The sequence below is a fragment of the Anolis sagrei genome, chromosome X (assembly GCF_037176765.1).
Source record: "Anolis sagrei isolate rAnoSag1 chromosome X, rAnoSag1.mat, whole genome shotgun sequence".
In the NCBI taxonomy this organism is placed as follows: domain Eukaryota; kingdom Metazoa; phylum Chordata; class Lepidosauria; order Squamata; family Dactyloidae; genus Anolis; species Anolis sagrei.
The window spans coordinates 24,762,021-24,777,988 of NC_090034.1; the positions used below are offsets into that span (position 1 = coordinate 24,762,021).

Below are 15,968 nucleotides of genomic sequence, written 5' to 3' on the forward strand. Positions count from 1 at the left end.
GAGTAGGATAGTCTTCCAGGGTCAGTATTCTTGTGGGTCTGTAGGTGACTGTGGAGCCCTATTCTTGATCTGCATCTTCTCCCGCAGTGAGGGCATTGGTTTCCAGGTGGAAGGTGGTCTCGGTTGGGGTTGGCTTGACGCGCCTTTCTCTTGGCACGTCTCTCTCTTTCACTCTCCATTCGTGCTTCTTTAAATTATGCAGCACTGCTGGTCACAGCTGAACTCCAGCTGTGTAATATAATGTGTAATAGGAGGATGTCCTTCCCATAAAACAAAGTTTGTGCAGTTTAATAAACTTTCCCCATGTTTTGAGGCTAGAACCAATTAGGAAATAATGACAGCGAGAACCCAGGAAAAAAATCACAATATTACAGATTATTATTACTATCATCTCACTCGTGTTAAAAAATGACCAATGAGCTTGAGAAAAGGAAAGTGGTGGAGAGGCAGAAGTCACCACCAAGGAGGAGAAAGGGTGCGGCGCGCCCTCCGGCCGGCAGGGGTCAACAGTGCAGGCGCCCTCTGTGCCGCGGGGGCTGGTTTCCGGGAGGACTCTGAGCTTAGCGCATGCGCGGTGACTCCGGGGCCCTTTCGGTAAGGCCTAGGAGGGCATGGCGGCGCCGGGGCGACTCCTGCTCCCGCCGGCGGTGCTGCTGCTGCTGTGGTGCGGGCCCTGGGCTGTGGTGGGGGCCTCTGAGGACATCGTGGTGGGCTGCGGGGGCTTCGTCAAGTCCAGCGTGGAGATCAACTACTCCCTCATCGAGGTGAGCCTCAGACCCCGAAGCACCACCAACCGGGCCTAGCTCAGGCCTGGGCCTACGTGGGCCCTCCCTTCAGGGGTTTTAGACTTCAGTTGTGGGAGTCGAAGACCAAAACACCTGGAGGGAGGGCCCCAGTTGGCTCATGCCTAGATTAGCTTGGTTGCTTTTGGATAACAATGATATTCTTCCTTTTTTCCGAGCTCTTATTATTATAATAGACAGCTATGATTGTGAGAACTATGTATATATATATCTCACTTCCATAGAGGAAGGCACTGTCCGATCTCTCCCGACAGAGGGCCATCCAACCATAGTTAGATGTCCATAGATATGACTGAGAGAGATGATAGAAAGATAGATATGATTGTGAGAACTATATATAATAGATATATCACTGCCCTGCCTCAGTAGAGCATGCCGCATGTGATATTCAATGCACTCTAAAGAAGACTCTAGTCTTCTAGCTGTGCTGGGCTTCCACTCCCAAAAGCTAAAGTCCTGCTGCGCCAATCTTAAGGGCGAAGAGAGGTATCATCATCATCATTATTATTTTGTTTACACCAAAGTTCAGACTGGAGAGAAATAACAATATTTTTTACGTGTCAGGAGCGACTTGAAAAACTGCAAGTCACTTCTGGTGTGAGAGAATTGGCCGTCTACAAGGACGTTGCCCAGGGGATGCCCAGATGTTTTACCATCCTGTGGGAGACTTCTCTCATGTCCCCGCATGAGAAGCTGGAGCTGACAGACGGGAGTTCACCCTGCTCCCAGAATTTGAATCGCTGACCTTTCAGTCAGCAGTCTTGCCAGCACAAGGGTTTGACTCATTGCGCTACCGGGAGCGCATAATAGTAATAATATTCGGTGATTATTACTGTGGCATGTTCTTAGTGGTATGGGCATACAAAATCACCTTGTCTCTCTCCTGAGGAATCTGTACAAGGACCAAGTAGCAACAGTCAGAACTGACCACGGAACAACAGACTGGATCAAGATTGGGAAAGGCGTACGGCAAGGCTGCATACTCTCACCCAACCTATTCAGCTTTTATGCAGAACACATCATGCAATGTGCGGGGCTTGACGAATGCAAGGCTGGAGTGAAAATTGCTGGAAGAAACATTAACAACCTTAGATATGCAGATGACACCACTTTGATGGCCGAAAGCAAGGAGGAGCTGAGGAGCCTTCTAATCAAGGTGAAAGAAGAAAGCGCAAAAGCCGGGTTGCAGCTAAACATAAAAAACCAAGATTATGGCAACAAGAATTATTGACAACTGGGAAATAGAGGGAGAAAATGTGGAGGCAGTGACAGACTTTGCATTTCTAGGTGCAAAGATTACTGCAGATGCAGACTGTGGCCAGGAAATAAGGAGACGCTTACTTCTTGGGAGGAGAGCAATGTCCAGTCTCGACAAAAGAGTAGAGGCATCACACTGGCAACAAAGATCCGCATAGTTAAAGCAATGGTATTCCCCTAGTCACCTACGGATGTGAGAGCTGGACCATAGGGAAGGCTGAGTGAAGGAAGATAGATGCTTTTGAACTGTGGTGCTGGAGGACAGTTCTGAGAGTGCCTTGGACTGCGAGAAGATCCAACCAGTCCATCCTCCAGGAAATAAAGCCCGACTGCTCATTGGAGGGAAAGATAGTAGAGGCCAAGATGAAGTACTTTGGCCACATCATGAGAAGAAAGGAAAGCTTAGAGAAGACAATGATGATTGGGAAAATGGAAGAAAAAGGAAGAGGGGCCGACCAAAGGCAAGATGGATGGATGGGATCTTTGAAGTGACTGGATTGACCTTGAAGGTGCTGGTGGTGGTGATGACCGACAGGGAGCTCTGGCGTGGGCTGGTCCATGAGGTCACGAAGAGTCGAAAATGACTGAACAAATGAACAACAACAACATTCGGTGATTACACAAAAGTTCAGACTGGAGATATTATTATTATTATTATTATTATTATTATTATTATTATTATGGGGTTTTTTTTGTCGTGTCAGGAGCGACCTGAGAAACTGCAAGTCACTTCTGGTGTGAGAGAATTGGCTGTCTGCAAGGACGTTGCCCAGGGGATGCCCAGATGATTTGATGTTTTTATCATCCTTGTGGGAGGCTTCTCTCATGTCCCCGCATGAGGAGCTGAAACAGGGAGCTCATCCGCCTCTCCCCGGATTCGAACCTGCAACCTGTTGGTCTTCAGTCCTGCCGGCACAGGGGTTTAACCCACTGAGTCACCTGGGGCTCCATATTATTTTGGGTGATTACACCAGACTGGAGATAAATAATAATAATAGGTGATTACACCAAAATTCAGACCAGAGAGAAATATTATTATTATTATTATTATTATTATTATTATTTTGGGCGAGAACACCAAAGTTCAGACTGAAGAGAAATTATTGTTATAATTATTTTGGGTATTACACCAAAGTTCAGACTGAAGAGAAATAATAACAATAATTATGATTGTTTTGGGTGTTTACGCCAAAGTTCAGACTGAAAAGAAATAATATTGGTTTATCTTTTCTTCCATTTGTAGATTAAATTATACACAAAACATGGAACTTTGAAATACCAAACTGACTGTGCTCCAAATAATGGTTACTTCATGATTCCTCTCTATGATAAGGTCAGTGGCAATGTAATATCTGGTGTGATTTATCTTTGTTGGCTGAATTTTATCCCTTATTATCTATTGATATTTATAGATTCATGAGTGACAAAAGGTATGATTTTAGGGGGAGGGAGGAAGAGAAAGAAAATACCTTGAGGTATAGCATTCTGATTTTGTTTCAACAAAGTAGATGGTAATGGTAACAAGTGTTTTGTGCTTTCCTTTTTAGGGGGATTTTGTTCTTAAAATTGAGCCTCCCCCAGGGTGGAGTTTTGGTAGGTATCTATTCAGTACACTTACTTAATTTGATTTCTACTGAAATTCTTAGTTTGTAGATTGATTTGAACCTATTTCTCATGATCATTATCCAACACCAAGTCTTTATAAGTCAACCACTTCTCTTTCAAGACAATTTACCTTCTAAACAGAGCTTCATGTGGAGAACGCAACAATGACTTTTTGCTGTAATATCTTTTCTTATACTTATCCCACCCAGTTAATAATGATCTCATAATGTAATGGTTATGAACACTAGAGTCTGCCTTTATTTTATCATACTGGAGATAGGCATGAATTCTAAACTTCAGACTTTCTCTTTTTAGTTGTTGTAAATATTAATTTCTCAAGAACAACCAGTTCTTCAACTAAGTCAAACCGCATGTATGATAGTAGGCTTTGTTTTGTTTTTGTTCTGTATCATGTCTACATTGTAATCATCCACACAGTCAAACTGGTTTCTGTGCTGGTTTAACCCCAGATTAATTATTGAGATGCCCTCTGTCAATCATCTTCTTCGAAGTATCCATAATCTTACTGAGGAAAATAATGATTAAACCCCTTTCTCTCTATTAATAGATCCAACAAGTGTAGACATCCATGTGGATGGCATCAATGACATTTGCACTAGAGGGGGTGATATCGATTTTGTGTTTACGGGCTTTTCCGTAAATGGAAAGGTAAGACCTGCTGAATTACAATCAGATATCTCCTATGGTGGATCTACACTGAAGAATTAAGACAGTTTAACTGCCATGGCTCAATGTTATGGAATCTTGGGCATTGTAGTTTGATGAGGCACCAGCACAGAATTTACTTGGTGATAGCCCTGTACTTGTACACATATTTGGTCCTTTGTTTACAAATTTTAATTCCAATTGTGGAAACATTTTAGGTTTTGCTCTGATTTTTTTCTCATTCTGTATATTTATCTTCAAGCTTTGCTCATTCCATTGGTCTACATTTGTTTAAATCCTAGTTATACTATACTGCATGGGCCCCCAGGTGGCGCAGTGAGTTAAACCGCTGAGCTGCTGAACTTGCTACTGAAAGGTCGGCGGTTCTAATCCGGGGAGCAGGGTGAGCTCCTGCTGTTAGCCCGAGCTTCTGCCAACCTAGCAGTTTGAAAACATACAAATGATCAATAGTTACTGCTCCTGTGGGAAGTTAACGGTGCTCCATACAGTCATGCTGGCCACATGATCTTGGAGGCATCTACGAACAACGCTGGCTCTTCATCTTAGAAATGGAGATGAGCACCACCCCCCAGAGTTGAACACAACTAGACTTAATTTCAAGGGGATCCTTTACCGTATACTAGATCTATTGAAATGAATATTGTGTGCAGCATATACTGAATTTACAAAGTCTCATTTTAGTGAGTGTATTTGAGCTGGCCCATAGTTACCACCTTTAGCTGGACCTAAAGCTAGATTTAGCCCATAGTTACCACTGCCAGATTGTTTTACTGCAGTGATTGAAACTAGCACTCTTGTAATTTTGACAGACTTCATTTATCTGGTATAGAACTACTAGCAACTTAAAAAAATAAAAAGGGAACTAATGGTAATTTGAACTATCTTTTTATTGTTTTACAAGCTGACGCTTCATGGTAACTTTTTGTAGGTCCTCAGCAAAGGCCAAACACTGGGTCCTGCTGGAGTATTAGTTGCACTGAGGCATCCTGGTTCAGAGGTAAACATCCAAGCTACAGTCACTCATCCTGGAGGAAAGTAAGTTTGGCTTGTGTTCAGATTATTTTCTTATAGAGATTGGGAAAGAAATGATCTGATAGCACTTTGTACCTCCCACACAATATTTTGTCGTGAGTTAATTAAATTTAGTGTTACAGCTGTCCATTCTAATTATGGTTTGAAAGGTTGTTGGTGAAGATGGGAATTGACATTAGGAAAAATAAGTGACAAAATATTGCCCAATTTGTCCTTGATATATGACAGAGAAGTGTCAACAGGTGCTTTACTGGGGTTTAGTCTGGTGATCTGATGGCTTTGGGTTGTACCCAGAGTGGCAACTATGCTTACTGGCCACAAAGAAACAAGAAGAATTATCCAATAAAAATGAAATGCACAGATATAGGATGGGCGATACCTGACTTAACAACAGAGTTACATGTGAAAGAGATCTTGGAGTCTTAGTGGTCAACAAGCTGAACATGAGTTAACAGTGCGATGCAGCAGCTAAAAAAGTTATTGTGATTCTAGGCTGCATCAATACGTGTATAGTGTCCAGATCAAGGGGAGTTATAGTCCCATTCTCTTCTGCTTTGGCCAGACCTCACCTGGAATAATGTTGCAACCAGTTCTGGGCACTACAATTCAAGAAGGGTGTTGACATGCTGGAACATGTCCAGAGAAGGGCGACTAAAATGATGAAAGCTTTGGAAACAAGCCCTACAAGGAATGAGAGTTAGGCATGTTTGGCTTGGAGAACAGAAGGTTAAGAGGGGAACTGAGAGCCATGTTTAAATATTTGAAAGTACATCCCATCAAGAAAGAAGCAAGCTTGCTTTCTGCTGCTGTGGAGACTAGGACATGGAGCAATGGATTCACTGCAGAAAAAGAGATTCCACCTAAATATTACGAAGAACTTCCTGGTGGCAAGAGCAGTGGAATATGCTGCCTATATAGGTTTTAAAGCAGAGGCTGGAGGGCCATCTGTCAGGAGTGCCTTGATTGTGCATTCATGCATGGCAGAAGGGTTGGACTAGAGAGCCTTTGGGGTCTCTTCCAACTCTAGGATTCATAGAACTCTGGATCTCCCTTACTGTAAATACAAAAATCAGCCAATTTCTCTCTATATTCCAGTATCAATTCAAACAGTATTTTATTAACTTTAACACAACACAATTTATGACTGATGAATTGTTAATTTTTATTTTATTTGGATCAATTTTCAACATGGCTTGATCTGATTGCTTTGGACAGCTGTTGCTGTACTTGACTGGGTCTCTTGAAAGCTGTAGCTTTAAAAAAATAGGAGGTGATGGGTTGGAAAGGCTAGTTTAGGGAGCTTGTAGAGATAAATAAAGTTCTGTTTTTTATATGACTCCTCTTTATTTTAGATATGCCTTTTTTAAAGTGCTTCCTGGGGAATATGAAATCTTTGCATCACATCCCACCTGGGTGCTTGAAGGGGTAGGTGCTGCTGAAACATTTCCAAATTATTTTCAAAGCCCTGATATTATTAGAACAACAAAATAACTGGAATAACAGGAACATGCAAGAAATGAGATAACTTAACTATGAAGTATGTTTTAACAGTTGCAATGTGTTATAATTTTTAACATTAATAGCATTTTTTTGGAAATTTACCGAACATTTGGTTTTTTTTGGTGTTATCATTAAACATAGAGTCTGATCCTTAGTACTCTTTAGCCAAATAAGATCACTTAGTGCAGCGTTTCTCAGCCTTATTTCATGATTGGTGATTTTTATAACAGAACCAATTAGGAACTGCCATTTATAGCAAATTTTTGAAAGTTTTGTCAGAGTTCTGAAAGTTTCACCACCAGAACTTTAGCAACACTTTAGAAGCAAAGCACCCACGCCCCCTAGTGTTGTCAGACTTGCAACTTCTGAAAGAAGCAGCAGGAACTTAATGTCACGCATTTACACACATTTGGTTACAGATGTGGTTCATATTTAGCAGCGAGTCTATTGAAATCAAAGGGTTTTCAGTCAATGTACAGGGAACAAGGCTAGCCCATATGGGCCACCAAGGCCTTTTGTGCATTTTTTTAAAGTGCTTATGGAAGCTGAGTCCTTGGCATCCTGTCCCATTGGAATATTGTGTTTATATTTCTGTCTATATTTTAGGCTAGCACAACAGTACGAGTGACCAGTTCCAATGCATATGCCTCTGGCCCCCTGGTTGTAGCAGGTTACAATGTTTCGGGATCTGTCCGGAGTGATGGGGAGCCCATGAAAGGCGTCATGTTCCTCCTTTTTTCTTCATCGGTCTCTAAGGAGGTCAGTAGTCCATTGTCACAAAGAACTATATTTTTCTGACTTGTGTAATTTTCCCCATTTTTCCAAAAATATGTTTCAAGTGAAATTTAGAGTTGTTCAAAAGCCAACCCTTCCTGTTCCCTCCCTTTGGTTGAAATGGATAGGGAAGCTGCCATCCTTCTGGAGTTAAGACACCCTTTTCTTTTTATCCAGGATGTCATGGGCTGCAACATCTCTCCAGTGGAAGGCTTTTCTGAAAGGGATGATTCTCTTCTTTATCTCTGCAATGTCATATCCAAAGAGGATGGCTCTTTCACTTTCCTTTCTTTGCCAAGTGGGAAATATACTGTAGTAAGTAATGAAACTCTTGTGTTATCATGAATGAGTATTTATTTATGAAATAAATATATGAAATATATATTTTACCCAACTGGCAATTGCCCTTGTTAATTATTTATGAATGTTACAAAAGCACTTGGCCAAAACAAATGACATCAGAAGCAATAGCAAAATGTTAAAACATTAGGATGTTGATAGCAAGAATCCATGTTATAATACCTTACTTTTTTTGTAATATTGTATCGTGATGCCATACAAATTCTAAATGTCTTGCATCCATAATTTATCAACAGTTATTTGTTCAGGGTAATTATACAGCAAATAGGGAAGGAATGTTTACAGATTAGTGAATTTTGGAAAGAAGTGAAAACAGAACTGTGTGTAAATAAATGGCAAACAGTCACTCTGAAACCAGATCTGACACTTCCAAGAATATTTAAATGCAAGAATATTTCCTGCCAACCTAGCAGTTCGAAAACATGCAAATAAGTAGATCAATAGGTACTGCTTCTGTGGGAAGGTAACAGCGTTCCATGCAGTCATGCTGACCACACGACCTCAGAGATATCTACAAACAATGCCGCCTCTTTGGATTAGAAATGGAAATAAGCACCACCCTCCCAGAGTTGGTCATGACTAGACTTAATGTCAAGCGGAAACCTTTACCTTGATACTGTTATAAGCTGAATGGCTAGATGATTCTGAATATTGCTGCCAGCCTGTATTCTGGGAATTGGTTTTAAATGTGAAGAGTCCTGACGTTGGTGGTGGTGGTGATGATGATGATGATCATCATCATCATCATCATCATCTCCCTGTGTCTTGAGGTGGGGTACAACATTGTTAAAAAAGAGTTAAAACACTATTAAAACACAGTGTTCAGCATAATGCCTGCAACATGAATTCTCCTTGCATGATTTTCCAGAACTTTTAAAAACTTTTGCGTGGGTAGGAGAGAACCTCAGAATGCATCATCCTTCATGACCAATAATTTTAGTCCCAAACTTAATTAATCCAAGGTCTGGTTTTTGAGGAACCTGTTTCACACTCAGGGGCTGTGGTGTCTCCTTCCAGGTTCCCTTTTACCGAGGGGAGAGAATTACTTTTGATGTCGCTCCATCGAGATTGGACTTCACTGTAGAACATGACAGTCTGAAAATTGAGGTAAGTTGTTGGTTTTTTGACATGCATATCATGACTTTCCTTTAGTGGGCCTGGGATAGCGTACTTGGTTCTCCACCTTGCCATGCAATCCTCATAACAATCTTGGCAGAGAGATCAGGATCAGATAAGTTTAGGATGCATATCTTTGGTGAGTGGAAGGAGACTTCATTGATGTAATTCCAAGTCTTTATCCATAGATAGATAGATAGAGAGAGAGAGAGAGGAAAGAGAGAAGATATAAAATAGGTATATTCATTCATTCATTCATTCATTCATTCATTCATTCATTCATATTTAATTACTTATTAATCGCCCTCCATCCGAGAATGCTCTAGGTGATTTACAGCTAAATTGTAAAAGATAAAATACATACATACAGAAATTAAAAATTAATTGTATATAACAATGGAATCTAATCCTGCCATTTCCCCCTTGTTATTTTCTTTTTCTTTTATTTAAAGCCCATCTTCCATGTTATGGGCTTCTCAGTTACAGGTAGGGTTCTGAACAGCCCTGAAGGTGAAGGTGTTGCGGATGCTACTGTGATGCTGAATAGCCAAATTAAAGGTAGGTGACATCTGTTGAACAAAGAATTGAAAAGTGGGATTTGTTTAATGCTTTCAATTAAAACAGGATGACGTGTGTAGTTACAGAAAGGCTGTTTTGACAATCAGTGCTTCCTTTGTGTGCTTTGATATGGGCTATATCTCTTTCACTTATCTATTTCCATTCCCTTTTCTGTTATAGTCACAACAAAGTCAGATGGTTCTTTCCGCCTTGAAAATATAACCACTGGCACATACACCATTCAAGCCCAGAAAGAACACATCTTCTTTGAGAATATTATGGTGAAAATTGCTCCAAACACTCCCCAGCTAGCAGACATCATAGCAACCGAGTAAGTATCCTTGTATTACCTAATAATAATAATAATAATAATAATAATAATAATAATAATATACTTTATTTATATTCCACTCTGTCTCCCCAAGGAGACTCAGGGTGGATTACAGAACACATATACAGCAAACATTCAATGCCATTATACAATTAACAAGGGCAGACAATACATAAACAGAGGTAAAGGCTTTTCCCATCTTTTTCCATTTCTGGTATCTGAAGACTGTGCTCGGCTCCAGCCACTTGGGGTGCTCCTCTATGCCGAGGAGCTTTGTCATTCTTAGATGTCATCCTGATTGAATCACTGGCATGTCCTTATAGGTGCCTTTTATTACCTCCCTGCTTAAAGCAGTACCTGTTTATCTACTCACATTCCTGTTTTTGACTTGCTAGCTGGGCAGGGAGCCGGGGCTGACAGTGGGTGCTCACCACGATCCAGACTTGAACTACTAGCCATTCAGTCAGCAGGATTTTCTGCAGCTTAGTAGTTTAACCCGCTGTGCTAAGCCTGGCCCTTACAAAAATAACACTAATGCTGAATTTAATGGAAAGAGTGGCGCCAAAAAGAAACTGCCTAAAATCATTCAATGTTTGTCCATCTATTTTATTGTGTATTTATTTTAAGTATTTATGTATCCGGTCCCAATTCAGCAAGACAAAAAACAAATAAAAACCCATTAAAACAACACAGAGATATAAACATTTTAGAAGACATTAAAATGATCTGTAAAAACTCCTAAAATGAGTGTTCTAATAGTTAAAACATAAAATTTGATATCCTTGTGTAAGAATTCTACTGGCAATCTGAATGTATGGCACTTAGCCACACAGTTCATTACTCAAAAGCTCTGGACACAATGCACAGATGTCTAAATGCAGTTGTGGCTTCATTTAATTGCACATGTGAATGTCTTGTTCCTTCCCTTCTGTACTAGATTCAGCATATGTGGACAGATCTTAGTAACCCGCTTCCCTGACTCTATCAAGCAGATTAACAAATACAAGGTTACTTTGTGGCCCCAAGAGAAGGAGAAAGCAGTGCTAGTGACTACAGAAACGGACACCCGTGGGGCTTTTTGCTTCAAGGCCAAGTCAGGTTCATATATCATCCAGGTAAGTCAGTCAATGTTTATACTGATCGAAGGCTGATCCTGATGTAAGGAATAAGTAGATTCTCCCCTTAAGCTCCCTGTGGTCCAAAAATCATGCACAGCATGAGCCAATACTTCCATTTGCCCCTGAACACCATTAAAAATGATGACATTCCTATTGCTTTTTTGAGACAGGTTGGAGAAAACAGGTAGTTGAAGAGTTCTAGGATGGTTCTGATATTGGGGAGCAGTCATGTTTTGTGTTTTAACAGATTTGAGGCTTTTCTACGTGGTCTTGGAGCAACAGTTGCTTAAAAAGTTACACTTTGTTAATGGTAATGGCTGCAGGGGTCACAGAAGTAGGATTCAAGGGCCACACCATGACCACCCCCTCACTTCTGTCATCTTGGTATTTGTTTATTAGTAAATGTAATCAAACTATTAGATTTAATTTAATTACATAACAGTTAAAAATATGTTGTCTTTCCAATCTTGTCAGTGGTTGAATTAAATTTTTGACCAGTTTTACTGTGACCTGTGTCCTGTTTGTGGATGGAGATAGACTATAAATCCAATAAAAATGCATCTCGCTCTTGGCCATTTTGACAAAGCACAATTTTCTTCACATGGAAGTTTTCATATTGGCCTTGTAGTCCAATATGGAAACTAGAAGGGATCAGATATCTGTTTTGAGATTTGATGTGCTTATCCATAATCTGTACCTTCTGTATCATCTATGGGGAGAAACGCATACTGTTCTGTCAAATCTTCCACCATTCATGTGTCTGTTTTAAAAATGCTTTTAAATTCGTAGTTTCAAGCAATGTGCACCACTTCAGATCTGTGCAAATCTTTATATTTGAAGAGGAAAGTGAAGAGATGGAAGGATATTATTTCTCTTCAGGAACATGCAAATTTTGTTCTTGTAGTACACCTTAAGCCAATCTCATTGGAACACTCTCAAATTTCTCATATCTATGGGCTGCCATGGTACATTTTAAATTATTAATGATATGGGTTGCTGTGAACTTTCTGGGCTGTATGGCCATGTTGCAGAAGCATTTTCTCCTGACGTTTTGGCCACATCTATGATAGGCATCCTCAGAGGTTGTGTGGATGCCACCATAGATGTGGGTGAAACATCAGGAGGGAATGCTTCTGAAACATGGCCATACAGCCCAGAAAAGCCACAGCAACTCAATGATTTCAGCCATTAAAGCCTTCAACAACATATTAATGATATGTTAGGCACTTTTTATGTATTTTAGTCATTTTAACTCTTGTGTCTCTATGTGTAATTATGTTTTATTTAAATATTAGGTTTTTTTCAATTTAAGTTTACTGATGTTATTTTGTATTGTTTTGATTTGTGCATTTTGTTGACTACGTCATTGAATGTTTGCCTTTTTTGTATGTAAACCGCTCTGAGTCCACTCGGGGAGAGAGGGCGGTCTATAAGTAAAATATTTATTATTATTATTATTATTATTATTATTATTATTATTATTATTTGCATTAATATTTACCCCATAATTACATTCATAATGAAATACCATGTTATTGAAACACTGTGTGGAGAAAAAGAAAGAGAAAACTAGAAGGAAAAGAGTAGGAAAGGGTATCTGGAAAAAAAGAGCATGAGAGAAAGGACTGGGAGATATTAGCATAGAAGGAACAATTTCATTCTCTGGATAAACCATTTATTTCTTTTCATATAAAAGTAGCTCTTAGCATTGTTCTGTTTCCTCTAGGTACTTGTTCCTGAAACAGAAGCCAGAGCAGGTCTTGCTTTGAAACCCAAAACATTTCCTGTGACTGTTTCCTCCAAGCCAGTGCTGGATGTGACCTTCTCCCAATTCCTTGCCTCTGTCTCAGGAAAAGTGATCTGCTTAGGTAAGATGTGTGTTGATAAGTGAAGCGGTTGGATCGCATGTACTTGCAGCTGATTTGAAAATGGATTCTCGACTTTAGACTTCATGTCTGGAGCAGCCTTGCAAAATTGTATCATTCAGAATGGCTTGGACCATAGGAAGCTGCCTTCAGGCCCATGTAGTTCGACACTGGTTCCACTGACAAGCCGTTGGTCTCCTTTGTTTCAGATAGGAGTAATTCCTAGCCCTGTCTGGAGAAGCTTAGGACTTTCAGCATTCAAAGCTTGTAGTCTGTTGAGTTGTTTGGGTGCGCTAAAGTGTATTTATTTAAAACATTTCTACACTGTCCTCAAATAAAAGTTAAAAGTTGAAATTAAAACATGTATTTTTGAGACATGAAAGCTTGATCAATAAAATGTAATAGAACAGCCAGATCATTAAAGTACAGTCAGGAAAACAACACCATATGCCTTCCCCATTCTATAATATTGATGATGCAAGCATCAAAAAGATCCTGCTAGACTTCGTAGCCTCATATTTTGCCAAAAGACATATGAGCTCCCTTCTTTGTCCATGGCCAATTTAGAGCTCAGTTTTGTTTGTAACAAAGTAGGCAGTCTTTCAGATGGGCTAGAAGCAGCTCAGTTGACATTTTGCCCAACATATATGAATGGAATGCTGGAATAGATAGATTTTTAGTTATTCTTGTGATCTTGTGTTCATATTGCCAATCTCACTTACTCAACTAAAATATATAACTTATTCAAGATCCCTTTACTTGGATGGCAAAGCCCACATAACATTTATTGCAGTAATCTAGTTGAGAAGTATTAATACACTCAGGTCCATTACTGGGTCCAGTCATAGAAGGATTGGGTATATATCTGAATATATATCAGTGGTTCCCAACCTTTTTTTGACCAGGAACCACTTGAACAGGAACTAATTTTACCAGGGACCACTTGACCAGAGACTACTTTGACTCTGGACCACTGTCCAACGTTAGTATCAAAAGGGTTACAAATCAGTTTGTTACTTGGGGTGCTGATTCAGAACATTGCTTTGGATAGACCATGTCAGCTCTAGTTTCTGATACAGAACATATGCCATTCAGTAGTCGCCATCTGCTTGCCCACAGAAAAACCATATGTAATAATCTAGAGCTGATGTGGTAGTAGTAACCTTTCATGGTAGTCAGCCTCTCCCCACTTGACATCCCTATTGCCTTGGCACTATAAGAGGGTTTCGTGTGACCAGTCGCTCTAGTTGCTGCGTGGTTTTGAGGCAATGTTGTAGTAATAGTGAGGCTGTGGACCATATTTTCATTCTTGCGGACCACTTGTGGTCCACGGACCATATGTTGGGGAACACCGATATATACAAATGTAAATGTATTAATATGGTTTGAAAGCAAGTTCATTGCAGCTACATTTGTCAAAAGAACTGTCATTGGTTATAACCTCATATTTAGTATACATTTGCTGGCAGGTGAAGTTTTTCCATGGTGTGATACAGAAAACTCAACATAACAGTTCTTAAAGTAGTGTGCACTCTGTAAGAAGGTAGCAATCCCTTTGTTTCAAGGAATGATGTATGCCTTTTTTCAGCCTTACTCTTTCTTTCCCTCTGCCTCTTCTTAATTTATGTCTTTTTCAGATGCTTGTGGTGAATTGACCGTGACTCTTCAGTCTGTGACCCGGCAGGGTGAAAAGCGCAGCCTCCAGCTTGCTTCAAAGTCCAACTCGGTGACTTTCATATTTGAAAATGTACTTATGGGCAAATACAAAAGTGAGAGTGATGCAAAAACTTATATTTTTTATTTGCTTGGGTACTGTTATGAATAAGCGGAGGGCTATGTTTACTTGTGTTATTTCTACACTGCTGTTTAGACACAATTAGTTATCGGAAGGGCTTGCCATTACAAGTCATTAAATACTCGTATATTCAGTGCTTTCAAGGTAGTTTTTCTTAGGAACCACTATGATGTAATGGTTGGAGTGTTGTACTAGATCAGTGGCTCCCAAACCTTTTTTTGACTAGGGACCACTCTCCAACATTAGTCCAAAAGGGTTACGAATCTGTTTTTGGTTAACTACAGATACAGTTTGGTTATTTGGGGTGCTGATTCAGAAAATTGCATTGGATAGACCATATCAGCTCTATTTTCTGATAAGAATATATGCCATCCAGTAGTTGCCATCTGCTTGCCCACAGAAAACCATATTTAATAATCTAGGGCTGATATGGTAGCAGTAATCTTTCATGGGTGGTCAGCCTCTTGCCTCCCGACATTCTGGTTGTCTTGGCATTATAAGAGGGTTTTGCAAGACCAGTCACTCTCGTTGTCGCATAGTTTCGAGGCAACAGTGTAGTAATAGTGAGGCCGTGAACCCTATTTTCTTTCTTGCAGACCACTGGTGGTCCACAGATCACAGGTTGGGAACCACTGCACTAGATGTTGGGAGAGATGGGTTCTAATCCCTACCTAAATGAGTCCCCTTCGCGGTGAGAAGGGCGGCATATAAATGTCATAAATAAATAAATAAGACACTTGCTGCGTGATTTTGAATCACTTCTTGTCATTCTTGCCATTTTCTAAGGATTATTGTCAGAATGAAATGAATGATGGATGCCACCTTGATTTTATTAAAGTAAAGGTGGAAGACAAATGTAGATAATAAATAAATAAAATAATAAAAATAAATTTGAAAGTAGATATCCTGATCTCATTAAAGGAAATGCTGGATATGTAGCATGACCCTCTTACCCACAAACTAATCCACAATTTTGATTACCCATGCTCCATAAAACATTGGTCCTGGACGTGTTGGTCCGTGGTTTTGGTATCCACAGAGGTGCAGGGGTCATACTATAAATATACGCCAAAAATATAATTGAAATCAGTCATAAAGTCAGGAATAAATCCAATCACCAACAGAACAGTTGGAATTATTCTTTTTATTATGCCTTATGAATTCCTG

General features: G+C 39.9%; 1 protein-coding gene across 1 annotated transcript in view; it reads left to right on the forward strand.

Moving 5' to 3' along the window:
* Window positions 1-564: 564 nt before the first annotated feature.
* The window catches only part of LOC132781836 (BOS complex subunit NOMO1-like), a 38,356-nt gene continuing 22,952 nt past the window's right edge, over window positions 565-15,968 (forward strand). Inside the window, exons 1-14 of the mRNA XM_060786328.2 lie at window positions 565-764; window positions 3,304-3,393; window positions 3,608-3,653; window positions 4,234-4,334; window positions 5,281-5,387; window positions 6,737-6,809; window positions 7,491-7,643; window positions 7,836-7,973; window positions 9,036-9,125; window positions 9,587-9,692; window positions 9,873-10,023; window positions 10,961-11,138; window positions 12,868-13,009; window positions 14,644-14,775. Of these exons, the coding sequence (XP_060642311.2) occupies window positions 612-764; window positions 3,304-3,393; window positions 3,608-3,653; window positions 4,234-4,334; window positions 5,281-5,387; window positions 6,737-6,809; window positions 7,491-7,643; window positions 7,836-7,973; window positions 9,036-9,125; window positions 9,587-9,692; window positions 9,873-10,023; window positions 10,961-11,138; window positions 12,868-13,009; window positions 14,644-14,775 (1,660 nt within the window). The 5' untranslated portion in view covers window positions 565-611. The remainder of the gene's footprint in view (window positions 765-3,303; window positions 3,394-3,607; window positions 3,654-4,233; window positions 4,335-5,280; window positions 5,388-6,736; window positions 6,810-7,490; window positions 7,644-7,835; window positions 7,974-9,035; window positions 9,126-9,586; window positions 9,693-9,872; window positions 10,024-10,960; window positions 11,139-12,867; window positions 13,010-14,643; window positions 14,776-15,968) is intronic.